We start from the raw sequence: 25,962 nt of genomic DNA on the forward strand, positions 1-25,962 counted from the left end.
TTATATAAATTAGTGTCTAGTAAGAAGAAATACAGCGAGCCATGTATGCACCTCCTAATTACTCTCTAGAAGAAATATATATAGTTAGGTTCCTGCACATTGACTTTTATTCAAAGTAGTTACTATAAATCTAAAACGAACTACTTCCCTAAAGTCATGATTTATCAGCTATCCCATTGAAAGTGATCTGCAACTGTGAGGAAAATTTCAACTTTTAATTCATCCCGAGATCCATTATCAGAATCATCAATACTACTTCTTGTATTTTCTGCTCCCATAACAATATTACTTCTTGATTTTACATTATATGATGATCTATATGTATTCTGATTTGTCATTAATCTTTCTACTTTATTTATCTTGAGGTTAGTAACTGATCTGCTGTTTAATTCTTTAGTTACTGTATCACTTTTACTTTTTACGGTATTCTTATCAGATATCTTCGTCTTTTTCATACTTCCCCATGAAGCATATAATTGATACCAAATACGATGTCTCATAATAGTTCCAGTATTGACTAAATACTCAATTCTTGATGTCTTAAATGTCCCCTTGTCTTTGTCACATAACATTTTTATCGATTTGAGGAGATGATAGAAATAACAAGCCAACCTATGTTTTGTGAAAGGTCTATTACCACGAATAATCTCATCATCTACAATTTGAAGCTGGTCAAAATAGTGTTGAACAAATTGTATTATTGAAATGTCATCAAAAAATACTTTAGATGGCCCTTTTATCTCAAGATTAACATCACAAGTATGTGGTTGTGGATGCACATGGTTACAAAATACAATGTGTTCGGGACGTAATTTATCTAATGTTACCACAACATGAGCCCTCATTTGTTCCGAAGATACAGGTAATATTTTATGGTTATGCTTTAGTGCAGCAACAATTGGATGATATCGTATTCTGTTCAGCGGGTATACCCTTCCCGCTTCTAAATAGAAAAATCTCATAGCGGCAAACCAGAAGTCCATAGGTAATCGCGTTGACTGGACCGTAAAAAAGTGACAGGTTGTTAATGAGTGACGAATATATGAATCCACATATACATTAAATTGTTTACACACAAGTCTCAACTCTAGTAACTGCTGATCTTCAATAAAATTTAAAAAAATTTCTTTAGCTTGTAAATCCAAATTTACAAGTATCTCTAAAATTCCTATATTTGGGGTACTAGATGTAACTGAGTTTCTTACTTCTTTAGTTTCTACTTTAGATTTATCTTCTAACCCTTCTTCTAATGTAGATTCTAAATTAGTTTGTTGAAAGCTCCTCTCTAAAGAAGATCCTTCAATCTTCTTAACTTCATCAGTTTCTTCAGTTATTTTTCTTGATGTCTCCTTATCATTATTTATAATCTCATTAAATTCTTCAATATTCTGACCTTTATACTCCTGACTATTATCATACATTTCACTTTCCTGTGAATATTTTTCATCATCAAGTCCCCAGTTTGACACCTCGTCATTCGAAGACAAAGATTGCATATACCGTAACCTAGTTTCATTGTCATCGTTATTTTCATCAGAATCTCGTTGAACTTTAAAGTCTAACTTTTGGGCCATTATAGTTACTTAATATACACTTATAGATCTTATTACTATTTACTAGCCACTTTTCTATAAAATCTTTAAGTAGTTTCAAGACATGGACGTCTCACACAATTAGAATGATTCCTATCATGATAAACTTGAGAACACTTCATATTAGTATTTCAATGTGATTTATAACATATCCTATTACCTTATTTATATTCTCAAGTGTGTGTTTATATAACAAGAATTAAAACATATAGTTTAGAATTAACTAGAGTAAATGATATCAATAATCAAATTCTTCACTTTCAGCTTGCTCATCTGTATCTATATCACTTAATTTAGATCCATCTTCAACTAAGATATATGATTGCATCTTACATGACTCAATAGAGGCCCCCTGTATATTCATAATCTAAAAAAAAGTGATGTTAAACTAAACTTCGTATATAACAATACAAATCACAGTGACTTGTCAGCTTACCTCTTCATATAAAGTATAATCACCTGTAGAACACCGTCTATATAACTCGCACAGTAAATTGGCAACTTCTATATTACTTTCATCATCTATTACTGTTGAAAAATGTTGCTCCAAAGTATCTACTAAATAATTAGCTAATTGAGTTGGGTCCACGTTTCTACCTAAATAAATATAAAGTGCAATTATAAAGTCCAATTGCTTTAAAGACATATATAATTTATTCACAGTTTCTTTTTAAACTATAACTTACCTGATTGAAACATAAGAAGTACCTCATTGACTAGTTCTCCTTGCTTTTTAAATCCAAATCTTCCAGCCCATCCATTTTCTACTGAAAGTCTTAGTGCAGTCCTAAAAATCCACAACCAAAACTTTACATATATGTACTATTCAATAATCAAGAGATATCACTTTATTTGCATTATAATAAGAACTTTTACTCTTTATTCTAGGATATCATAATAAACATACCATGTTGAAAAGACCTTCTGAGTTGCCTGGGAGAAGAACTCAAAACGCTCAATATTCATTATAATTATCAACTAATTAGCTATAGAGCTGAATAATGTTATTAATAGAGCCGGTAATATATAAGAGTTAGGTGAATTCCTCACTCTAGTGTAGCTTTTAGTAAATCTCTTAATATAATAAAGGCGGAAATATTACGTAGGTGTCAAGTCTATACATTGATACTTTGGGAAAAGTAAGAACAGGAAGTAGTTTAATATAAAGCAATAAATATGTTGTTTAGATTTTTATAATACTTATAAATATTGTGTCTTTATTAATATATGACAATGATATGATTACTTTGTACAATAACTTGTTAGGAATTGGCGTTCTTTAAATGCATTATTACATTTAAAGTTTCTTAACTGATGAAAGTGCTCTATATGTGTTTGGATTACCCCAAATTTTTTAGTTGACTTATATAAAATATATAAATCAACTTTATTTATTGCAGAATTCAAAATATCACTAATTATCTTGTGTTGACTTTTTATAATAAGGCATAATTGGTTTGTTGTATATAGAGCTTGTACACGTATAATATTTGCATTGATATCTTTATTAATATTACGTGAATTTATTGATGTATATTCTTCATCACACCATTTTATTATATATTCTATATTTTTAAGGTGAGAATCACGGAATTTATCAATAAACTGCATTAGTTCAATTGCTAAATTGCTTATTCTTGTACTATATGATGATATTAATGAAAAGACACTATTTGGAACCATTTCTTCAGCAATATAATTCCCAACTATGTGAGGAGATATAGCCAAATCTAGAGAATGAAGGAGGTTAGTCATTGCAGTTAATGACCTATTAATAATGTCACACAACTTATCCCATGACTCTGCAATTTGAATAGCCCATTCAAAGCAGGTCTCTTTCATATTGCTATTTAATTTCACATAAATAATATTTGATATTAAATTTAAATCTAACTAAGATCTTATTTGGGTTAGGGTACTCAAAGTTCCTAAGTTATAGCCACTAAAGGTGAATGATTCACAACTGTAAAACCCGCCTATATTTTAATAGCTATTAGGACGTGTGCATCAACTATACACACACGTATGCACACAATCCGTCTTGTACAAAATACAAAAATATTTAAGATCTTGAAATATGCTAGATGAAGGAAGTATTAAATAGAGTAAATAGAACTTTTGGAATATATATACTAAGTATAAATATACTAAGAATTGTTTTAATACCCTTAGCCGTATTCCAAAGATGACAACAGTAAGCGAGGCTATAAGAAATAACTGGATGCATATTTCTTCCTTTGATAGTGCAATACCAAGGGAAAACAAAAGAGAAACAATTTCTGGAGTACTAAAAGATATGAATCGCATAAAAGATGAAGTACATACACTTCATTTACGATTTTCAGATATGGAACAAGGAAAGTTAGATATTGTTTCAGCTCAAAATTTGGAGACTCAGTTTGAAAAGCTGAAACAACAATTACAGCTTCACACATTATTAATTGCAGAACTAAGAAAATATCACTCTGAAATAGATGAGTTAAAGAGTAAAGATCATAAACATACACAAGAGGAACATAAATTAAGATTAGAGATAAGGAAATTAAAGAATGACTTATTAATATTAACGGAAACAGTAAGTAGTCACAATATGACATCGAGAATTATACCAGATATTACAACAAAAGTAGAAAGTCTACAAACAGAATATATCAAGTTTAAATCTCAAATACATACAAGTGAACGAAATAAGGTAGATATCGAAGCTTTAAGGAGAGAAGTTGAAAAGTTATCATTGACTACTAAGAGATATGATGAACAAACTTTTAGTCTACATAAATTAAGAGAGGAAGTTGGGATGATTCAGAATGTTATTCACCAGGATATTCCTCAGTTAAAGAGTGAAATACAACGCAAGATGAATAAGACAATTCAAGTAACAAATGAATTAAAGGAATCTGTTGATGAATTATCTGATAAAGTTCGCATCATAAATGAAGAGAAGAAACAAGATCGCAATCTAATCTCACAATTAGTTAATCAAGCAGAACAACTAAGACTTCAAGTTCATAGTATTCGTATTAGTCAGAAAGATTCTAGTAACAAAATTCGACAAGAGGAGTTAGTGAACCAATGTGTACACAACATAGCTAAACTAGCTGAGAGTGTAAATAGTTTACAAGAAAAAATTTCAACTCATCTTATTGCACTATCTTCTGCAAGGAGTACCAGTGGTTCTATTCACAATGAATATAAAAAAAGTGCTATTCAAAGTAAAGTTAACAGTCTACCTAATACACCATATGATTCTAAAATTTCTCAAATTAAACTTAAAGAACAGTATAAGCAAAATGAAGCTGTTACTAGTTCCCATTATTTTAATGGAATAAAGGAGAAAAGAGATCCAAATATTTCCTACTACTTATTGCCAGAGACTCCATCTACTCAGGCTCCCGCAGCTTCACACTCAAGTCACTTGGATTCGTGTTTTTTTAATGATTTGAACTTTAATGATTCGAATAATAGTCGACCAACAACTAATAACACGATTGATACCGATTATAATAATATAAGTTCAAGTATAGTAACTTCATCTTCTGTAGAATTAGCTATTTGTGATGGTAAGCAATTTCTGCAAATAGACAATGAGAAAGATGGCAATACGGTGACAACTAACTATACTACTTCCGAAGATAATAATTGTAACTCTTCTGGAGAAAATTCTAATAATGGAAATGAATGCACTTCTACAGTTTGCACTCCAAAAAAATATAAAATCATGAAAAATAACCTTCAAGACTTCTTCAATCTCTATTAATTACTGTTTACTAAAAGAAAAAAAAGGAGAAGAAAGCAATTTAAACCGAGATTGTAATATTCCGATGTACTTAAGTTATTCCGAATTAAATTTAAATAACTAGAAGTTCTCAAAAATAGTTGAAATTTAAGGACTTATCTATTAGTTAATAAAGTGGACATTTTTCCATTTCCCTGTGAGTAGAAATTTATCTTAGTGGACGTAGTGTTGAAAGCTATAAGATTTATCGCATTTTTCTTGTAAATAGATGTTAAAAGTATAAGATTCCGTTTATACACTATTTGTAAAAATTGTTCTCAATTACATTGCAGTGTTAGTGATAATTGATCTCATCAGGTCATCTCTCAAATAATTAACTTTATTTTTCATATCTTTAGGAAGTTCTACCTTTAAGTAAAGCACAGTTCTAGGTGCATAGCCACATTGATACAATGTAACGGAATTCTTGGGTAATATTTTAACAACAGGGGGTGTTTCATAAATATACCAGTTATATTTTAATATGTTTTGGTTTAAACAGCATTTCACAGCATTAACCAGATCTTCTGTAGTGCTGTTAAGCTTAAATTGGAGTTGTATAATGTATTTATCTGGACATATCACTCGAATGTTAATGTGACTATAAATAGATCTTTTTTTTAAAGTCTTCAAATATTCCTTTACACGACTTTTAAAAGTCGGACCTTCAGAGAAGAACTCTTTGAGTCTATCTACTTCACTTCTAGTCATAAGAGCTGTATCTGAGTCGTCATATTCAGGTGTCTGTTTTAGAATTTGAATGGCCTCATCAAAATCTCCCAAAGCTGATGAATGTATTATACATGGCTTTAAACATGGTTCATAGTCGTCATAACCTTTTTCAATAAGAGCTTCAATCTCTTTAACTTGAGTCTGTAGCTTTCCAAATTCATCTTCCAATGGTCTAGTCATATTCTGAGTGTTAGTGGATGAAAAATGGGCTACATATGGATTAAAATTCCCAGGAATAATCTTTGGGTAAGAAATTCCAAGCTTTTTGCAAAGAGCCACTAGAAAGTTGTGACAATCAGTTAGAAGTGATATATAAGCTATTGGAAGTTCTACATAAAGCTCCATCTTATCAGATTCCTCAGAATAGTAATCAACATAAATAAATCCAACTGATTTTAGTACACCAAGTGCTTGTGAATATTTTGCAATACTAGAGTGAAATAATGGATTATTTATACGAATACGGCGTTTTTTACCATCTTCAGGTGAAGCTAAAATTCCATCAATTATCCTAAATAGTATTGAAATAGTCCTCTCAATAGCTTCATTGGGTATCTGAGTCAAGTTATTTACTGATTCCATTGTAGAAGGGGTTATAGTCACAGTACTTGGGGATGAATACTCTACAAGCCACTTCTCTTCCTCCTTAACTCTATTTTTACCATTAATAGTTGTATGAGATAAATCTCCTTTGTTTGATTCATCTAATCTAAGCTTTATTGCATTTACTAAACGAAGTGGAACTCCCATGGACTTCCATTCATCATCACTTATATGTTTCAATGACTCCACTTTATCATACCAATTCTTCTTGACAATGACATCTACCAAATCTTTCATATCATTAGGGCTCTTCCCTAGTTCCTTTCCTATAGATATTAAGAATTCCTCTACAGTACTCATTTGTACTATATACAATTTAGTATGTTCCTAGAAGTACATGGAGACCGCTCGGAATATATTTAGAGAAATTAATGTCTAAAATATTTATCAGATAATTAACACCATATAAAGGCTAGTGAACTTTTGTTATCATAAAAAAATAGCAGAGTATTCACTAAAAATATTACATTGAAAATTTCTAGATATTAAATATCTGCACTACGTTGAATTACAAATAAAATTTGTGGAATCTTGATATATATATATATATATATATATATATATTTAAGCTAGTCCTGTAAGTTACTATATATATAATTCTTAAAATTCCTGTTCCTTTTGTTCTAATATTATATTGCAGTAGTTAACCAAAATGTAACACATCTGAATAGGTAAGGCGGTCTTGTGTCGTCTTGTTTACTGTCATGAGACGAGCTAAAGAATAAACAAACTCTAGTAATTTGGGGAATTTAGGAGTTAAATATCATTTAAGTTTCTAATTTAATTTTAACTCATCTTTGAATATGGCCAAAGCTCATGGTTCTCTTGCTCGTGCTGGTAAGGTAAAAAATCAAACTCCTCGTGTTGAAAAGCAACAGAAAAAGAAGGCTTCAACGGGTAGAGCTAAGAAAAGACATCAATACAACAGACGTTTTGTGAATACTGTTGGTGGTAGGAAAAAGTGCAATCCCCAATCATAAATGAACTGTTTCCTAATAAACTTGTCACTATCATAAGAAGTCTTTAATTCCTCATATATACAATTTTCTGTAATAATATATACCGCCGTTAGCTATTAAGTAGGTCTATTGGCTTCATTTTAATTTCAAAAGGCATAAACATGCCTATATTTTAGGTAGATCAGAGGGGAGTTAATAAATCAAATATCTATGATTATGAGTAGCTTCAAGTAATAGAGTAGATGAATCTGAGGTATTATTAGGTGACAATAAATATTACTTTATGATCTTCTTTTATGATTTCACTCAGATGCAAGAACTTAAGGATATGTAATACTAACTAGATAGTGTTAATTAGAAGTGTAGATTCCTCTCTAAAAAGTAATCGAACTAGAACAGGTGCATCCTATAAAGTATAGGGGGTCATCCGGGAATTGAACCCGGGACCTCGTGTACCCGAAACGCGAATCCTACCACTAGACCAATGACCCAATACCGTCACACCTTCTGGGAGAAATAAATGCTAGTAACATTAAAGTATTATACCTTAATTCCTAGCTTCCCTTTGTAATACATCACAACGATTAGCTGCTCCAGTAAGGCACTTCAAAAATACTTCTCCAATCCTATACTGCTCTAATATGTCTATTCCAGCTTGTGTAGCACCACCTTTTGTAGACACTTTATTTTGGTAGTCAATTGGAGATTCTTTCGATTCCATCAACATTTTGGATGTACCATACATTACTTCGATCGCTAATTGTGTGGCTAGTTGTGTGGGAATTCCATTTTTTGAAGCTGCTTCTGCAAGATGATTTAGTATATTTGCACAAAAACCTGGACCACAACCACTGATAGCTGTACCAATTGAGAATAAATTTTCACTCAATTTGTGAACTGTTCCACATGAACTTAGAATATGAATAATCTCATCAATTGTTATTCTCTTATTGCTTTTGAAGTTAGCATCTGGATTTTCACAGAAGAGCCAAGTGCCTGCACGTACAGATATTGCCATATTAGGCATAACTCTGATACAATATAAATTCTTATCACCTCCCTAAAATTCAATATATAATTTAAGAATTTCAATGATCACAAAACAATGTTTAGTATATTTCAATGTTCCCAATTAATCATTGTATTGAATCAAAGTTAAAAATAAACTTACAAATGTCTCAATAATATCGTCAATTGTTATTCCAGCACAAACGGATATGATAACTTTATTACCTGTAAAAAAATCTTGATTCAATGGACACTGTGCAATCGATTTTAAAACTGATCGGGCAACATCTGGTCTAACACATAAAAAAACTATATCTGAGTTTTCAACCACCTGGTAATTATTTGTTACAGTATTTATCCCCATCTCCTCTTTTAACAAGAGTGAAGCTTTGTGAAGGAGGTCTGCTGCATAGATCTTACTACAATCTAGTACCCCAGAAGAAGTTATTCCAGATATTATTGCTCTTGCAATATGTCCAGAACCGATAAAACCTAATAATAAGATATTTAGATAATGTAATAAAGCTGTGTGAACATGCTCACTTTGATTAGGGCCTACCAATCTTTTTATTTATATTAGTTGCCATTATTTCTTCACTAATATGTAACTCTATTATGTACAAAAAATATATGTATTTTTCAATTTCCAGAATCTTCTAAAATTTGTTGTGGATAAGTTTTAGATACTCCTATATCCAATTTTCCCTCCAACAGCCAACAATACATGTATTATGTGTCTTTTCAATAAAAGTTCATTTTTCCTTCTGGGAGTTGCATCTATATTAAAATGTAATTATCATAACCCACAAGCAGCTATTGCATGCAGTGGAAAGCTACATGTATTACGTGTCTCATTGCATGCAAAAAATTTTACAGCAAAACGAGATTTATGCAATATAGGAAAAAGTGGATCAATACTTAAGTAAGAAAATTAACATTAAATAAGTTTAAATTACAAAATAAGTTAGAAAGATCAATAGCATTTTCAGCTATAATTAAATGCAAAAGAGGAACATAATTAATGCGCTTGCACTATTTATAATTCTGAATATTGTGACTGAATTTTTGTATTGTATACAAGCATCTTCATCTAATTGGTGCCTCCTAAATGGAGATTCTGATGAATGCCCTAGTATTGGAAATTTACTTTATAGTAATTCTACATATAGATCTCCACATATAGTAAGATATATTTGTGTGTTATTATCAGACAGTAAAGTGGTGCGAGAAAGAGATGCAAAGAGTATATTTAGCAATTTACAAAATTTTCCAGATAGTAGTAATCTACCATTTACTTTTGTCGAATATTATGAAAATTTGGGAACCTTTGTCTTCGAAATAAAGTTACAGGAATCAACTAATGAAAATAGAGATCTATATCCTCTAATAAATGGGCTTAAAAAGATAGGCAAAAACAACGTTTTAAATAAGTCAGACTGTACTAAGGAATCTATACTGACTGATCTTTCAGTTTTTGCTGAAAGGGGTAATGAAAAGATACATACTAGTGGACAAAATAAGCTTCAAGGATTTTGGAATAACCCTACTTTTGGTAAGTACGAAGAGAGAATTTTGTACAGTGATAGTATTTCCCATAAAGAAACTGAAAGTTTACTTAAAAGCCCTGATAATAAGAATGATGAATTATCACTATATAAAGAGTTGGATTATTATATATTAGATAGATTCTCAAAAATTTCTCACATTCTACAGACATCACCAGTGAATATAGATATATTGCAAAATTCATCAATTTTCAATGCACTTGATTTCCTCAAGATATTTAATCAAAGTCCAAAGAATAATTTAGTAATGCAACAAAATAACTCAAGTATTACTCAAGATGATCAAGAATTAAGATGGGGAATGTCTCCTTTTTATAATCTCAATTTGGAAAACACGAACTATACAGATGTTGCCCATAAAGTATTAAATAAAACGACTCCATTAATGACTTCTGATATAAAAAGCAATTCAATTGATTACTCTGGTGATATTGGTACAGTAGTCGCTACTGCAATTTTCCAAGGTATGGCAGATTCATCTTCTCAATTGCTACCACCATTTGGAAATCCTACTTCTAGATCCGGTGCTGTTAATCAAATTAAGGGTACTGAAGTAAGTAATAATATTTCGAAAGAGCATTTTCCTACATTGACAAACTGGAGTTATAAGCCTATTCCTCAAGGAATTAAGACAAATAATAATAATCAAAATCAAAATTCTAAACCTAACTTAAGTATTTCAAGCTTTGATTCTCCTTTAACTTCAAATACTGCTTCATCTCCAATGATAACAAGTGGCTCAGGACTGTCACCCAGTGCTTTTGAAAACATTGATAAATGGTCTAAAGTTGATTCACAAACACCACCAATAGGCTTGCAGCTTACACAAAGCAGACCCTTCCCAGAATTTAAATCTCCATCTTCATCTCCATCCTCATCTCCATCCTCATCTCCATCCTCATCTCCATCAACTGCTGAGTGGATGAGAAGGACAGTATCTAGACAAAGTGATAACGGGCGACTATTTTCATCAGGAAATACAGGAACTACTAATCGGAATTTTTCATCTCCTTTAATACGTGCATCTCGGTTATCTAGTACCCAATTCGGCTATTTTGATCCAGCCAATCGTGGATCTAAACAAGGAGTTACATTTGTGCGAATGAATGGGAGTGTTTTTGATGATCCTAATGATATAACATCTTTTCATCCAGAATCATTTTTAGAAAAATTACCTGAAGAGGTGCTCAGTAATATGACTCAGCAACAAAAAGATAAAGTTAACTTAATCAACGCTTTTATAGGTACAGGATTTGATGTTTTGCTACAAATGAATGGAGTTGCTAGGACGAATAGTAATAATAAAAGTGGTTCAACGAAAAACTCAGATGGGAAAACTGGAAGTGGAATATTTTCATTTAGGAAGTTGCATCAGAGTGATATGTCTGTACGAAATTTTGAATCTTTGCTACGAAATATTGATACAAATCAAGGGCAAGATACAGCAATGGCTTATGTTGCAGGTTGTGATTGTAACAGATTTCCAGATGGTGTTGTTTGCCCACTAGTTTTATCAGGAGATGTAAGTATAGAATGTATTGGATACAAAGTGTGGGATTCAGCTCAAAAAGGTGCTCCTTTAAGTGATATAGTATCTGCAATAGATTCAGCAGTTATAGCAAAAGCACAAAATATTGTATTTCCACTGCGATTTAATCAAGATACTATAGAAAAGAATCGTGCTGCACCAAGAGTACTGCGTCATATAATGAGAAGAACTTCAAAAGATTACAATATATTATTTGCACTACCAACAGGAAATGATGGTATGCAGAGTGTTGAAGATCATGTTGATTTTCCATGTGATGATATAACTGGGATGTATGCTTTTTGTGTTGGTTCTATTAATGCAACAACTGGTCTACCTTCAGACTTTACAAATATCCCATATATTACAACTATTTTTGCTAATGGTGAAAATGTAGAATCATTTGCACTAAATCAGCAAAAGCAGCTATTCTCTGGTACCGGAATGGCATTGGCACAATCTATAGGCACTATAAATATTATTCAAGGAATAACAAGGAATAAAGTCAGTATATTTGATCAACTGGCAATTCTACACAGTACACCCAAAAAATTACCTTCCAGAAGTTTTCTAAACCAGCTTATTACTAACTCTGAACCAGCTCCAGTGAGACAAGTTAAACAATCACAACCTGAAGTATTAAATAACAGCTCTTCTTCAAGTTTTCAAAGTAGGTCACAGAATAGTTCAGCAGATAATCAGTACAATAAATCGGATATTTTTACAGGATTTCTAAATGAAAGTAATGAAAATAGAAATAATACTATTAAAAAAGAGGATATTGTTGATATTTTTGGAGATAATGCTACAGAGCAAGCTAATATTTTTGAACCTAATGTCACTAAAAAATTAAGCAATGAAATTAGAATAGATCATTCTATAAATAACACTATCCTTGAAATTAAGAATGTAAAAAAGTCATCAGAAAATAATAAAAACCTAAGAAGCGAATCTAATGCAAGCTTATATGAAAAAGATAATTCATCAATTATTGATCATTTTAATAAATATAACTCAAGTGATTACAATTCAATTAGCTATAGTGATGATGACTCAAAGGAATCTATAGATAAGTATAATTTGAAAATGAATTACTCCGAAGATGATATTCCATATGAATCACGCAATTATGGCCCTGAGATACTTGGAGTTGTACTGGATCCTCCTAACGCTGCAGAAGTTTCAAAATTCATAGAGATGAGTAATAAAGTGGCAGACCATGAAATCAGCTACAATGATAGTGAATTTGACTATATAAATAAAATTCCTGCAAAGTCACTGTGTTATGAAGAAGAAACGAGATATTACAGTCCAATGGAAATAGTTCTTCCAGTAGATAATATTGAGCAGTGTATTTTAGCATGTAGTAACACTCCTGAATGTAGGTTTTACTCATATGGTGCATTTTTAAAAACTCCAACTAAAATCACTGGGACATGTATCTTAATGCCAGATAAGCAAGGTTCAGTTAGTTTACATAATTTTCAGTCAGGTACAATTGGTTGTCCTGTATCGGCAAGTATTGCATATGCAGAGGCAATGGAAGAACGGCTAATTAATGGTATTCATAATATAAACAAAAATATGCAATATGAAAAAGGTAGTAATAGCTTGCGAAGTGAAGAGTGGCCAGGAGTACTGACCTTATCTGCATCCGCAGTAAGAAGCATGGGTGGATTCTTATCGCGTTTTCCACTCAATGATTTAATACAAACTAGCATATCTCTATATAACTCTGGGTTTCTTGATCAAAAAGGTGCACTAAGACCTAGTAGTGCCATTGAAAAGCAAAGTGTATTACCTCCACCTGGAGTGGGATTACCACATGTAATCTGCACTTCGGAAGGTATGCAGTGTTGTGTACCACAAAAATCGGCAAAAGGATGGCGTAAAAGAGCACCGAGTTTTATTCGTGTTAATGATCCATCTTGCGAGGCAATTTACGTATCTAAAACTGACATGTTTTGTGCTACCACTTCACTATATGACAATAGTTTGTCAGGACCATCTGGAAATTGTGGCATGGTCATTATTGAAACAAGTGAACATTTAATTTTTCAAAATACACTCAGGATGCCTTCAAAAGAAATGAATAATGCCTTGTGTGAATGTAAATTAAATAAAAGAGATAAGAGTATCCATGGTTCAGGAACATGGGAGTACTCTGTGCAAGCAGTACAAACAGCATTAAATCATAAGGTAGAAGGTGAACAACTATCTACTGGTGTTGCACAGGCACTTGCATGGGTTGAAGCAGTTGGAAATGATCCTAATCCAACTGTTAATGGGTTAGGTGAATTGATTTCACAGGTAGCTCAGAGACCTGGATCTGATATAGAACTAATAACACAAATACCGGCCATTAGCCAAAATGCCGTTGCTAACATGTTGCAAAATCAACAATATCAACAGTACCAGCATTCATATCAAAGTAATTATCCAAATACTTATAATAGCGCACATACACCATCCTCAAGTAATGAGGGATTGTTACCTATTAGCCAATATGGATCATCATTAAGAAAGTTAGTAGTATCTTATTTGCCATTTAACACTTCAAATGATTCATATCCAATTTTGTCATCTATTTTAAATATTAAGAATAAACAGTCTGTAACAAAGTGCTTAACAAGTTGGCCGGAGAAGTGTCAAGTTTGGAGATCAATATGTGAAGATAACTTAACATACAGTTATAAAAATCCCAGGTGTATCCCAATAACAATCTTGGAAAATGGTTGCCCAATGAGAGAGGTTGGATTTAAAGTGAATGATGTAGATTCAGGGCTACTTAGTTTCAGCTTCAGACCAATGAGATTTATAGATAATACAAAATTTAGGATTGCATGTCAGTTCAAACTGATAAACTGCTCACTTGCAACACTTAGCCATTATTGTAATACTAAGAATTTGGGCTTCAATAGAAAACAAAGAGAAGAAAATTTAAGATCATCCACTATGGCTCAAGATAATGATAAACTTTTAAATAGTACAGATAAGTTCAATTTAGTATCAACAAATTATATTCCGTATATACCTCCCGAGAGTGTTAATTTAACGGACTCAACAAATGTTGAAAATAAATATATTAGAGTATATTTTCCCCAAGCTGGTGAGGAATCAAATATAACTTTAGTACAATACTATAACAATCAGACGAAACGTGATTTTGCTGCAAAAATAATTAATATAGAGGATATACCACAGAGTACAAATGTGAAGGAAATATTTGTTGATGAAGACACAAATTTCCAATACCTTGGAAAGGTTGAAATTGTCCCAAACTTTAATGATAATAATGAAGTTAACAAAACTGAAGGGTTAGTTGAAAGTACTAAGAATATAAATGAGGAAAATTATACATTAGAAGAAGATTTTAAAAAGGTTTTACAAAGTGAGAATGAGGATGATGATGATATTCCATTGTTATTGGACAAATATCAACCTGATATAATGGGGAACTACCCTGAATTTGAAATGAAGCAGGTAATCATAGAAATACCATATAACAGTAATGCAGGTAATGAAAATGACTTTTATACATTTACATCTTCACTACAAAAGAAAAGGTGGTCATTTACAAAAAATCCTAATAAAGAGAAATCATCAAGTTCCCAAAGCAATTATTCGTCAAAATATGGCAAGTTTGGTATATTTTTATATTTAATAACAACACTAATCCTATTTATTGTAGCAGGCTAAAAGCAATATGATATAATAGTTGACTACTCCATATAAACTTTTAAATTTACTTCTAAATTTTTGAGAATAAAGAAAGATGCAAATGGTAGAGAATAAATATCTGATTACTGATTCTTAATAATAGTCAATATATTTTAAAGTAGATTTTGTTATTTTACATTTTAAAATCAAAGCTAGATTTTTAAATATAAACCTTAAAGTATAATGAAGATATATTGGAGCTCATTCCCATAAAATAATGTCTTCTATTATTTACAAATTAAGAAATTTTAAGGTATATAATATGTACTCTTCAATTACCAATAAACTGAGCTGCAAATTTGCCGGTTTGTACCTCATTACCAGTCCCTGACAAAGCTAGCTAGTTATAAAGTATATTTTCCTTTTTTTCTTCAGTGAGTTCTTCTAACAACTATTTATAAACAATTAAAAGTAAATAGAAATGTTACGAATAGAGAAGTCCAATAAAAAGGGATTAAGTCAGCCATTGGACAGAAATATTATGAAATCTGCTTCTGAGGTATAATATTGAAATATCTCTTCTATTTAATTGAATGGTAATCTCCTTAATGTTATACTTCTAGGTCAATATTAGTTCTTTCGCATTTCTATTTTCTGAAATAGTGCAATACTCCCTAATATACTTAAAACCTGGAATAAGACTTGAGGATAGGTAAACTTTGTCTTGTATAATATTGTCCTTTTTATTTATAACCAAGTAGATATTCACCTTATATTGTTTTATTATTGAAAAAATATCTTTAGATTACATGAAATGGGTATGTCAGTTGGATATAAAGTCATTGAGCTAGTAGCTATTAGAGAAAAGGCTAATCAAAAGCGTGAAACCAAGATACTTCAAATTTTATCTTTTATATCACAAAAGTGTTGGAAATATCTTTTTGGACATACTAGCGATCTTCTCAAGGGTCAAGAATCAGATGATGAATGTAAGTTGGAATATTTTAAGTTGTAATTTTATATACTATTAGTTCTTTAGATATGATTAATGATAAAAATTTGCTACTCAATAAGTTCATCTCTGTACCAAGGGTTAGTACATAATTCCTCATACTTCATTTTGGATCTTACAAAAATCTTTTTTTTATTAGGACCTTGAACATATTAATTGTGGTGCCTATGCAGCAGGGGTTGTTCAAGGAATATTAGAAAGTGCTGAATTTCCTGCAAACGTCAGCGCACACACAACAGAAGATTCTCCAAACAACTATAGCACCACTATACTTATAAAATTTGACCCTCTTGTAATAAATAGAGACAAAACAATTCAGTCAATGTAATTCTAATTTCCAAGAAAAAGTTAGGTGTATAAATTTTAGTTTTTCCAATATACTTCGTATTGGTGTACAATTTTGTTTGCTTGTTACACACTTTCTTATTTTGATCTTGAATAATTTCAATTACATTAATTGGCTTTATGGAATAATTTGTAAATTGACTTTATTTAATAAGTTCATATATTGTGACAGAATATTTTGGAATATTAAGTAGAAATTCAATTGTAGATTCTGAGTGACTGCTATTGCAATATATAACTGTATTAATAGGTTGTGTATAACTAGTATCCCATCCACCAAATCTTGAGTCCTGGGAGTTGTATATTTGCATTAATTTATCTCCATAAAAATTAGCAGTATTTTGTTTGGAGATTTTGATAACATATTCTTTATTTAGCCACTCCTTACTATCCATGTTTACTATACATAAACATGCTCGTTTATCTCCATATCTAACGAATGATGTTACCAAGAAACTAGGATTAACTTTGAAGTCGAGAAAATTATGAGTTTCTGAACAAAATATGTCTTTCATATCAATTTTAATTTTATTAATTGATTGAATCATATCTCTCATTTCTTTAGATATTTGATCTTGCAATTTTATAACTGACCAGTTAAAACAGTGATTTTTTTCTTTGGGTGCCCACCATTCGCATTGATTATTTTCAGTACCCATAAATATCATTGGTGTTCCAAATGAAATACATTGTATAGAGTATAACATCCTACAATACGCTCTAGCATCCCAATTCAGTCTCCCCCCAAATTGATCAATTAGATATCTCCCGACCCTATCATCCCCATGTGGGATATGTCCATTTACTCTATTGCCTATTTGATCATGATTACCAAGCATGGTTAAAATACTTTGAAAAGATTTATTGAAACCATTATGTCCTTGTATGATAGATTTACAAAGCCCTTTGTTCCACTCTTGCTGAGTTTTAAAACCTCGTTTTAAATCTAGTATATCATAGTATGAAGAATGTATCCAACATGAATCAAACCCACAATTGTGCACATATTGGGGATTTTCAGGAACTACTTCTGCAATTAAATATGCATATGGATATTCTTGTCGTAACTTGCTGATAAGTTCTTTAAGTATATTATATGGAAGGTTGTGTACACTATCAAATCGCAAACCATCAACACCATATTCTCCTAGTAACACGTTACATGCTTCATATAGCATATCTCTGATCTCCTTTTTATTAAAGGAAAACTTTGCACCCCATCCAGTATCACCTCCATTTTCAAAGTATATCCCACCTTTATGGGAGTAACCATCGTAATTCCAAAGTGAATTCATTTTTGAGGCACCATGATGCAATACTATATCAATTATTATTGTGATATTATTTTTATGACATTTTTCTACTAAATAACAAAAATCATCAATTGATCCAAGCATGCTGTGTATGCACATCAGTAATCGCGGATTGTATCCCCATTCACCACAGTATTCCATTATTGGCATTAATTCTATACAGTTGAATCCCAATTGAGATATATAGGGTAATCCATAATCTGCAATTTGATGAAAGTAACTTTTGTTAGTTATTTCTTTGTCTTTCATATCTTCAGCATATCTTGCAATAAAGCTTTCTACATGTAGTTCATAGATTATTAGTGAGCTCTTATCAAAGTTATAATTTCTATTTTTAGCGATGTCTTCTCTATATTTCGTACTATTTATTATAAAGCACTTATCACTATTATAATCTGCAAATCTTGCATATGGATCTCTTCTATGTACTTGCTCACCATTTGTGGATTCTATAATATAGTGGTAACTTTCTCCTTCTTTTATGCCAGTAATAAAAACAACATATATATTCTTCTCTAAATCAGGCCCCATTTCATATAATTCACCAATATCATTAGAAACCCAACATTTTTTTATATGCTCACCCCATAGTCTAAACGCACAAATTTGGTTTTCGTAGTAGTATGTAGAGCCTAATTTTCTAGGTCCTGTTACTATGCTTTCAGGTAACTGATCTTTTTCTACAATATTCCACATATTTGAAATAGTTTATAAGACTTGTAAAATCTATAATTAATTGATAGAGATATTCTTCTAATTTTTATAACAGAATTTAGAAGGGTTTGTAAACATTTGGATACTGATAAGTTTACAAAGAGTCCTATACCGGTACTCAATTATATGCATGCGTATAGTTTAGATTATATTAGCATTTAATATACTGTGAAGCTACTTCTAATATTTCATTAGATCTTTAAAAGCTCCCATGCTCATAATATACTACTCATTTGTAATAAAATTTATTAAAGCGGTTATTTTGGACAATATAGAAATTCCGGTACCGGGAAACCAATACCTTTTTCTCTAATGCTAGTTGTAATAACACCAAATCCAAACTAAATAAGGAAAATTAAATTTAGCAACAAATTTACTGCATACTATGTCATTTAGCTTTGAGGATATCTCGGAAATAAATAAGGAAATATTAAATTACTCATACGGTGTTGAGAAATCAACTAATAGAATTTATTCTATAGAGACTTTATTGAGGTATTACAAGCCACTAAAAACACCGAGAACTCTATTCTTACTAAAAAGTGTAAATAAACCTAAATACCTTCATTGTAACTCTGGAAAATTTCAGTATCTTGCCTCAACTAGTCCCAAAATTTACATCAAAAATATGGGGACAGATATTGAGAAATTAAACGAACCAAATAAATTACCATACAAGAACAACTTCAATGGACAGATAAGGCCTCATTATTCACTTTCATGGAGAAGAAAGCAAGGTATATGTGAAGTGAATCTTGAACACCATAAAAAGAATATTCCACAAGTCCAGTCCGAACACGATGTTGAAAGTGAAGTACATTATTTGATAAAGGACATTTCTTTAAGTGATAATATTAGAAATCCCAGTAATATTAAGTTATTAAGTTTAGAAAGAAGTGAATATAATGGTTTAAATATGAATTTGCAAGAGTCAGGTAAAGTTACACTTGAAAAAGAGCGAAATGAGCTACACAAAAATACTATAATAAAACCAGATATACATATAATGAAAAGTGATATTCAAAAATTCGAAACATCGAGTGTTGAAAAATCTGATAAATCTAGCATATATACACACCAAAATCTTTCTCATGATAAGATTATACACAATATTGATATAAAACCATCATATGATGAATTTAAAAGTATTAATAAAATTGAACAATATATTTACCAAAGTGGAGATTATTTGAGTAGTACTCATTCATCACCTATACAGTACTCAAATGAACCAAGTCTTAAAGAACAAAATATGCTGGATGTATTGTCACAATCTTACTCATCTTTAATATTAACCAATGATTTGCAATATATGAATTGTTCTGAAACTTCGAATTTACTTCCGAATAATTCTGACTTTTTAAATATTCCTATTTGGTTATATAAGGACCCAAATAATATTATTCATGGTCCATTTACTTCTAATCAAATGCATAATTGGTGGAAAGATAATTTTTTCACTGATGAATTAAAGATATGCACTACTAATGAACAAGTATGGCGTTCATTCTCCGAATTCTTTTCTCTAGGTATTATACCTTTTACAGTGCCACCAAAAAGTATTATCGAAATTGATAAACCAAAAGATTTCTATAACCAATGTACAAATAAAACTTTGGACTTAGCTAGTGCAGATATCTCAAATTCTTATTTATCTAGGAGCACTACAGCAGGTGATTTCAATTTAAAAAAAACTGAAGATATATATGAACAAACTTTAAAAATTAGAGATGTACATGAAGCAACTCATCATAATTGTAATGATAGTGGAAATCAAAATTATATAGTAGATATTTTAAATGATAATAGTAATAATAAATTGTCTGATACACAAATAAGATCATGTGAAATTTCGCATCAATCAGATAATGAACAATCATTAGAACTAATAAAATCACCATATCATGAACCTTTGAAATTAACAAATCAAGTACTGAAATTACTTGAACAAACTGAATCAGAATCTAAACATGCATGGAAAAAGTCGAATACACTTAATGAAAAAAAAATTAGTTGTACTTCTTTCAAACAAATTTTAGAAGAGGAAGAGGAGAAAACAACACTAGAAACAGAAATTCTTAATGAAAAAAAATCTAAATCCATATTAAATGTAGAAAAAACGGGTAGACATTGGAAAATTTCCAATAGACCAATTCAACTTAAATTAGAAATTAATGTTGGTGATAATCTAAATAGCGGTATTACAAATACTGGACTAGTTGTAGAGCGAAAAAGTAATTGGCAAGGATGGGGTGCTAAAATTAATACACAAAATTTAGAATTTCAACCATTACAACAAAATAAACGGAAACAACCGGGATTTTGGGATTTCCATGATCAAAATGAAACAAATATATATCAACTCAATAATTCTACTGATATTAAACCTAAACAAAAGACTGGTTGGAACTTAAATCAATCCAGTCGAAGATCTCATGAAGTTTCATTGATAGGAACTCACCAAGTAAAAAATCAGGACACATCTCAAACACAGCCTGTTAATAATAATAATAATAATAATAATAATAATAATCGAAAGAAACAAGGTAAAAAGAAACAAGGCCAGAAAATTGATCCATCCTTACTTGCTTTCGGAATACGTTCTGATAAACATAGAAATCTCAATTTTGATCTAGATTAATTATTATAGCTATTATTTAGTATTACAAAAATTGGAATATTCATACTCTTAATAATATATATATTCTGAGAGACCACACAACATTAAATTTAGATTAATGTTAATACATGTAAATAATTACATTTATATATCACTACTCATGTAAATTATATTAATAACTTCGTAGCTTTATTTAGTAAGAAAAATTTCTTAATTACTTTAGTAAACACTGATGAAGTGAAAATTCTTGGTATGTGATACTAGACACTTCAAAATTGACATAAAGGCGGTGTATCTACACACAGTGTGCTAAGTATACCCTTAATAGGAATCAATATTCAAAAGAAGAGTCAAGATTTTCTTTAAAGGTTGGATAACTAATAGATTGTAATAGTTTTGTTTACTTACAAATATATGAAACCCAATGAGCATATATTAAATTCCAATGATTGGATACGCCAGGATTCAATAGACCAGACTTGTTTCTTGTATGAAAATTTAAGTGATGAAAACACTCATAACTTAATTCATATAGGACTTGAAGATAAATTTTCTCCAAGACTATCTGAAGGTTTGAATTCTATGAGATTCTCGGAAATTGGAGAGATGACTGAAGAAGAATGGTAAGTATAATCACATAGCAATAATTATTATACAAGATATAAAAATAGTACAATTTATAATTTTATTATTCTTCATGATGAACATAAAACTATTCTTTTTATATTTATAGGAATAATCAGCAAAGACCTTTCGTACCTCGTTTGGAATCTTTGATTAGTCAAAAATATACTGAAAAATATATTGAGGATGAAGGAAATGAACAAAATTTGAATAACAATATTTCTTTATCAACATCAGTCATAGAAGAAAATATTAAAAATGATGAAATATGTACAACTCTATGCTGTTATATGTTTAATTTGATATATAGTATTAGAGAAAGGGATACAATACGTGGAAAACAGGCACAATTAACATTATGGGAATTAATGAAACAATTCTATTTAATTAACAATTTATTTTTTATAATTAAAGTACTAAAAACAATACTTACAACTAATAAAATTCATAAAACAAGTCAAGACATGGGATGGATATCATTTATGTGTTTATTGGCTACATATTTTACAAGCTGGTCAGCGTATTTAGCTCGTGCATATATATTTTATCATCGAATAGATGGTCTAGATAAAAGATATCTATTTTCTCCTTTTCATGTTTATAGCCAGATCCGTATTGTAGGAGAAGAGAGACCAGACAAATTGTATATGCTTGAAAGGGTTAATTTAACATATACTTTGATTATGCATATATTAGAAGATATACCTCAATTATTTGCGTCATCATTATTCCTCTCAAATTATGGTAATGACTTTTATGCTGTATTTATGATAACATGGAGTTCATGTATGATATTTACTACAACTATTCGTATGGGAATATCATATCCATTAATCGGTACATTAAGTTTAATGTTCTCCAGAGAACCACCTGTAGATTCACCTTCACTTTATGAAGCTACAACAACAACAATATATTTCCCTTTATTTATGGCAGTTATTACATTTGGCTGGGCTATATGCGATAGTTCTTGTTTATATTTTACTCATGGTTTTTGGAGTGTAATATTTTATACTGGATTAACATTAAATATGCTTTTATCAACATTATTTCTACTCTATTATTTTTATTTATCAAAACAGGCATCAACATATATAAGGCAATTACATTCACTATATATTACTGAAGATTTTAGTAGAATTCAATCAAGACAGGCATGATTTAAAAGAGGAGGTCAGCTTAATTAGTATGTTGGATATACTATTGAGTAATAGTATCATAAGAAAAAGTCCCTTCTTATCATATTCATAAGATTTGAATTATAATATTGATTAATCAAATTGATTATTAAGTAACTATTTATCTAAACTATTTTAAAATGAATGAAAGTACCTCCTTTCTCTTTTTTCTTATTTTCTTTTTTTGACATCACTTCATATAATAGTAGTAAACCTAAATTTAGTTTGGCCACTCATTATATTAAATTAAAGTTAAATGACGTCACTACATATGATTTCATCAATAGAATCTAGATATAATACTTTATATTATTGAAAAGACTTCTTTTCTCCCACGTTTCCTTATATTAACGGCGCATAAGAACTGATTATAGTTAATATATACGCAATAATAGACGATATAATATATTTTTACAAGTTTTATTATCAGACTGAATGAAATATCTTCCTAATAATTTTATTTTGGTTATAATTCATTATAAAATTTTATTATGTTTAGCTACTAAAGAATTTCTTATATGGTTTCAGGATTTCTCACAAGATAGTAATTTAACATCTTTAGATATATTCCAGTATTACAATGAATTAAACAATCCAATATATGAGAAGACTAGTAAATATGTCTGGTTTCATGATGAAAATCCCAATATATTTGTATTAGAAGAAAGTGAATATGAAATATTATTGAAAGATAATTATCCACCTAATAAGCAGAATTCCAATACACAGAGATGGATTATTACTAATAAGATAATATTATTATTTGAAAGATGGAAATTAGGTTGTATGATTATAGGATATAGTATAAGAAAAGTTGTTGAAAATATTCAACTTAATAATCCTATATACAGTGTTACCTTAGTTATAAGCAATTCAATAATATAAGAACTAGTAGACTGTAGATACAATATTGCAGATATCTACAAGTTCATACTATTCCTACTTTTCTCTCCACTTGCAAATAAATAATTTTATAGTACGATATATTAGATTACTAGATACCCATATTTAGTAACAAATTATGAATAACTCCAAATCTCATTTTCCTCTAGATACTAAAAAGGATCAGGAGATATTATACTATTGAAAAATTATTAGTAATATTGTCAGTTGCTATTAAAGATAATTAATAACTAATTAGTTGAGAAGTAGTGGATAGGAAATAGAAAAAGTATAAAAGTAGAAATAAAAGAATTGGTATACTCTACCTAGTATAATGTATACTTGAGGAACTTACCATTAATAGTTTTTATGGCGCGTTTTTGATATTGATATGGCTATATTTTTTAGATTATTAAATATTAGAATATGTAGTAAAATCTAGCGCCCATAAAGGGGGGAAATGAATATCTTTTACGGGTATTACTGTTTTATCATGTACTATAATAATACGTACCTAATCATGTATCAAATATAATTTATCCACATTGTCAATCAATTTAATTTGCAATTTCTGTAAGTACTAAAAACTCATTTTCTTTTCATCTTTTTAAGTAGTATTTTGGTAATAATATATTATATATAATGACTGCAACATTAGGTATTAATGGTTTTGGTCGTATTGGACGTTTAGTATTACGTGCTTGTTGTGAGAGGAGTGATATTAAAGTTTTAGCAATAAATGATCCTTTTATGGACTGTACATATATGGCTTATTTATTACGATATGATTCAGTACATGGTAATTTTAAGGGTTCGGTCGAAGTAGCTGATTCACATTTAATTGTCAATGGATGTAAGATTAGTGTTTTTCATGAAAAGGACCCATCCCAAATTCCATGGGGTAAAGTTGGAGTCCATATAGTATGTGAATCTACTGGTGTATTTACAACTCAAGAGAAATCAGAGAGTCATATACATGGTGGTGCAAAGAAAGTTATTATTTCAGCTCCTCCAAAAGATAATATCCCAATGTTTGTTATGGGTGTAAATCACGATAGTTATGATCCATCAGTTCATCATATCATATCTAATGCTTCATGTACTACAAATTGTCTAGCTCCATTAGCTAAAATTGTTAATGATAATTTTGGAATTGAAGAGGGCTTAATGACAACTGTACATTCACTTACAGCTAATCAATTAACTGTAGATGGTCCTAGTAAAGGGGGAAAAGATTGGAGAGCTGGTAGATGTTCTGGAAACAATATAATTCCTGCTACTACTGGGGCTGCTAAAGCTGTTGGTAAAGTTATTCCAACTTTAAATGGCAAACTGACGGGTATGTCTATCCGTGTACCAACTCCAGATGTATCTGTTGTTGATCTTACATGTAGATTATCTAAGTCTGCTACAATAGATGATATCTTCCGAGCTGTTAAGGATGCTTCTAATGGTTATATGAAGGGTATCATGGGTTATACTGAAGAAGAGGTAGTGTCAACTGACTTTATTGGTTCAAAGTTCTCTTCAATTTTCGACAAGTTAGCTTGTATCAGTCTGAATGATAAATTTGTGAAGTTAATTTCATGGTATGATAATGAAACTGGGTATGCACATCGACTTGTTGATTTGGCAGTTTTTATACATTCTAAGTCACATTGAGTTATTTCAAGATAGTTGAGATTGTAGTAAATGATTTGTTGAATTGTTTCTAATTGTATTGACATTTTAAGTGTATCATTTGTGGGGATTATGTATAATTCCATAATAATTATAGTCATAACTTAGGTATCGTAATTATTTACTTAACTACTTTAGAATGTCAATGGAATATTTAATATTTATTAAGAAA

General features: G+C 30.3%; 14 protein-coding genes across 14 annotated transcripts; 8 read left to right on the forward strand and 6 right to left on the reverse strand.

The window, feature by feature from the left end:
• Positions 1–164: 164 nt before the first annotated feature.
• On the reverse strand, positions 165–1,574 carry cand_014630 (uncharacterized protein; the record flags this gene model as incomplete). The annotated part of the gene is made up of 1 exon (XM_067211698.1): positions 165–1,574. The coding sequence occupies one exon, from the start codon at positions 1,572–1,574 to the stop codon at positions 165–167; it is 1,410 nt and encodes a 469-aa protein (XP_067069493.1).
• A 256-nt stretch (positions 1,575–1,830) lies between these two features.
• cand_014640 (uncharacterized protein) lies at positions 1,831–2,558 on the reverse strand (the record flags this gene model as incomplete). Its single annotated transcript, XM_067211699.1, has 4 exons — positions 1,831–1,959; positions 2,029–2,189; positions 2,279–2,379; positions 2,500–2,558. The coding sequence occupies 4 exons, from the start codon at positions 2,556–2,558 to the stop codon at positions 1,831–1,833; spliced, it is 450 nt and encodes a 149-aa protein (XP_067069494.1).
• A 276-nt stretch (positions 2,559–2,834) lies between these two features.
• Positions 2,835–3,434, reverse strand: cand_014650 (uncharacterized protein; the record flags this gene model as incomplete). Its single annotated transcript, XM_067211700.1, has 1 exon — positions 2,835–3,434. The coding sequence occupies one exon, from the start codon at positions 3,432–3,434 to the stop codon at positions 2,835–2,837; it is 600 nt and encodes a 199-aa protein (XP_067069495.1).
• A 343-nt stretch (positions 3,435–3,777) lies between these two features.
• Positions 3,778–5,349, forward strand: cand_014660 (uncharacterized protein; the record flags this gene model as incomplete). Its single annotated transcript, XM_067211701.1, has 1 exon — positions 3,778–5,349. The coding sequence occupies one exon, from the start codon at positions 3,778–3,780 to the stop codon at positions 5,347–5,349; it is 1,572 nt and encodes a 523-aa protein (XP_067069496.1).
• A 300-nt stretch (positions 5,350–5,649) lies between these two features.
• On the reverse strand, positions 5,650–7,002 carry cand_014670 (uncharacterized protein; the record flags this gene model as incomplete). The annotated part of the gene is made up of 1 exon (XM_067211702.1): positions 5,650–7,002. One exon carries the CDS (start codon positions 7,000–7,002, stop codon positions 5,650–5,652), a length of 1,353 nt encoding a protein of 450 aa, XP_067069497.1.
• A 503-nt stretch (positions 7,003–7,505) lies between these two features.
• On the forward strand, positions 7,506–7,995 carry cand_014680 (40s ribosomal protein S30; the record flags this gene model as incomplete). Its single annotated transcript, XM_067211703.1, has 2 exons — positions 7,506–7,653; positions 7,886–7,995. The coding sequence occupies 2 exons, from the start codon at positions 7,506–7,508 to the stop codon at positions 7,993–7,995; spliced, it is 258 nt and encodes an 85-aa protein (XP_067069498.1).
• A 213-nt stretch (positions 7,996–8,208) lies between these two features.
• Positions 8,209–9,256, reverse strand: cand_014690 (pyrroline-5-carboxylate reductase family protein; the record flags this gene model as incomplete). The annotated part of the gene is made up of 3 exons (XM_067211704.1): positions 8,209–8,721; positions 8,833–9,161; positions 9,229–9,256. The coding sequence occupies 3 exons, from the start codon at positions 9,254–9,256 to the stop codon at positions 8,209–8,211; spliced, it is 870 nt and encodes a 289-aa protein (XP_067069499.1).
• A 412-nt stretch (positions 9,257–9,668) lies between these two features.
• Positions 9,669–15,461, forward strand: cand_014700 (uncharacterized protein; the record flags this gene model as incomplete). Its single annotated transcript, XM_067211705.1, has 1 exon — positions 9,669–15,461. The coding sequence occupies one exon, from the start codon at positions 9,669–9,671 to the stop codon at positions 15,459–15,461; it is 5,793 nt and encodes a 1,930-aa protein (XP_067069500.1).
• Positions 15,462–15,903: 442 nt separating this feature from the next.
• Positions 15,904–16,762, forward strand: cand_014710 (transport protein particle BET3 domain-containing protein; the record flags this gene model as incomplete). Its single annotated transcript, XM_067211706.1, has 5 exons — positions 15,904–15,981; positions 16,046–16,134; positions 16,227–16,411; positions 16,462–16,514; positions 16,574–16,762. 5 exons carry the CDS (start codon positions 15,904–15,906, stop codon positions 16,760–16,762), a joined length of 594 nt encoding a protein of 197 aa, XP_067069501.1.
• A 160-nt stretch (positions 16,763–16,922) lies between these two features.
• Positions 16,923–18,788, reverse strand: cand_014720 (alpha catalytic domain-containing protein; the record flags this gene model as incomplete). Its single annotated transcript, XM_067211707.1, has 1 exon — positions 16,923–18,788. One exon carries the CDS (start codon positions 18,786–18,788, stop codon positions 16,923–16,925), a length of 1,866 nt encoding a protein of 621 aa, XP_067069502.1.
• A 403-nt stretch (positions 18,789–19,191) lies between these two features.
• Positions 19,192–21,447, forward strand: cand_014730 (GYF domain-containing protein; the record flags this gene model as incomplete). The annotated part of the gene is made up of 1 exon (XM_067211708.1): positions 19,192–21,447. The coding sequence occupies one exon, from the start codon at positions 19,192–19,194 to the stop codon at positions 21,445–21,447; it is 2,256 nt and encodes a 751-aa protein (XP_067069503.1).
• A 393-nt stretch (positions 21,448–21,840) lies between these two features.
• Positions 21,841–23,210, forward strand: cand_014740 (uncharacterized protein; the record flags this gene model as incomplete). The annotated part of the gene is made up of 2 exons (XM_067211709.1): positions 21,841–22,049; positions 22,160–23,210. The coding sequence occupies 2 exons, from the start codon at positions 21,841–21,843 to the stop codon at positions 23,208–23,210; spliced, it is 1,260 nt and encodes a 419-aa protein (XP_067069504.1).
• A 453-nt stretch (positions 23,211–23,663) lies between these two features.
• On the forward strand, positions 23,664–24,113 carry cand_014750 (uncharacterized protein; the record flags this gene model as incomplete). Its single annotated transcript, XM_067211710.1, has 1 exon — positions 23,664–24,113. One exon carries the CDS (start codon positions 23,664–23,666, stop codon positions 24,111–24,113), a length of 450 nt encoding a protein of 149 aa, XP_067069505.1.
• Positions 24,114–24,752: 639 nt separating this feature from the next.
• Positions 24,753–25,772, forward strand: cand_014760 (glyceraldehyde-3-phosphate type I family protein; the record flags this gene model as incomplete). The annotated part of the gene is made up of 1 exon (XM_067211711.1): positions 24,753–25,772. The coding sequence occupies one exon, from the start codon at positions 24,753–24,755 to the stop codon at positions 25,770–25,772; it is 1,020 nt and encodes a 339-aa protein (XP_067069506.1).
• Between the last annotated feature and the right edge of the window lie 190 nt (positions 25,773–25,962).

The sequence above is a fragment of the Cryptosporidium andersoni genome (assembly GCF_001865355.1).
Source record: "Cryptosporidium andersoni isolate 30847 chromosome Unknown contig_21, whole genome shotgun sequence".
NCBI lineage: Eukaryota > Apicomplexa > Conoidasida > Eucoccidiorida > Cryptosporidiidae > Cryptosporidium > Cryptosporidium andersoni.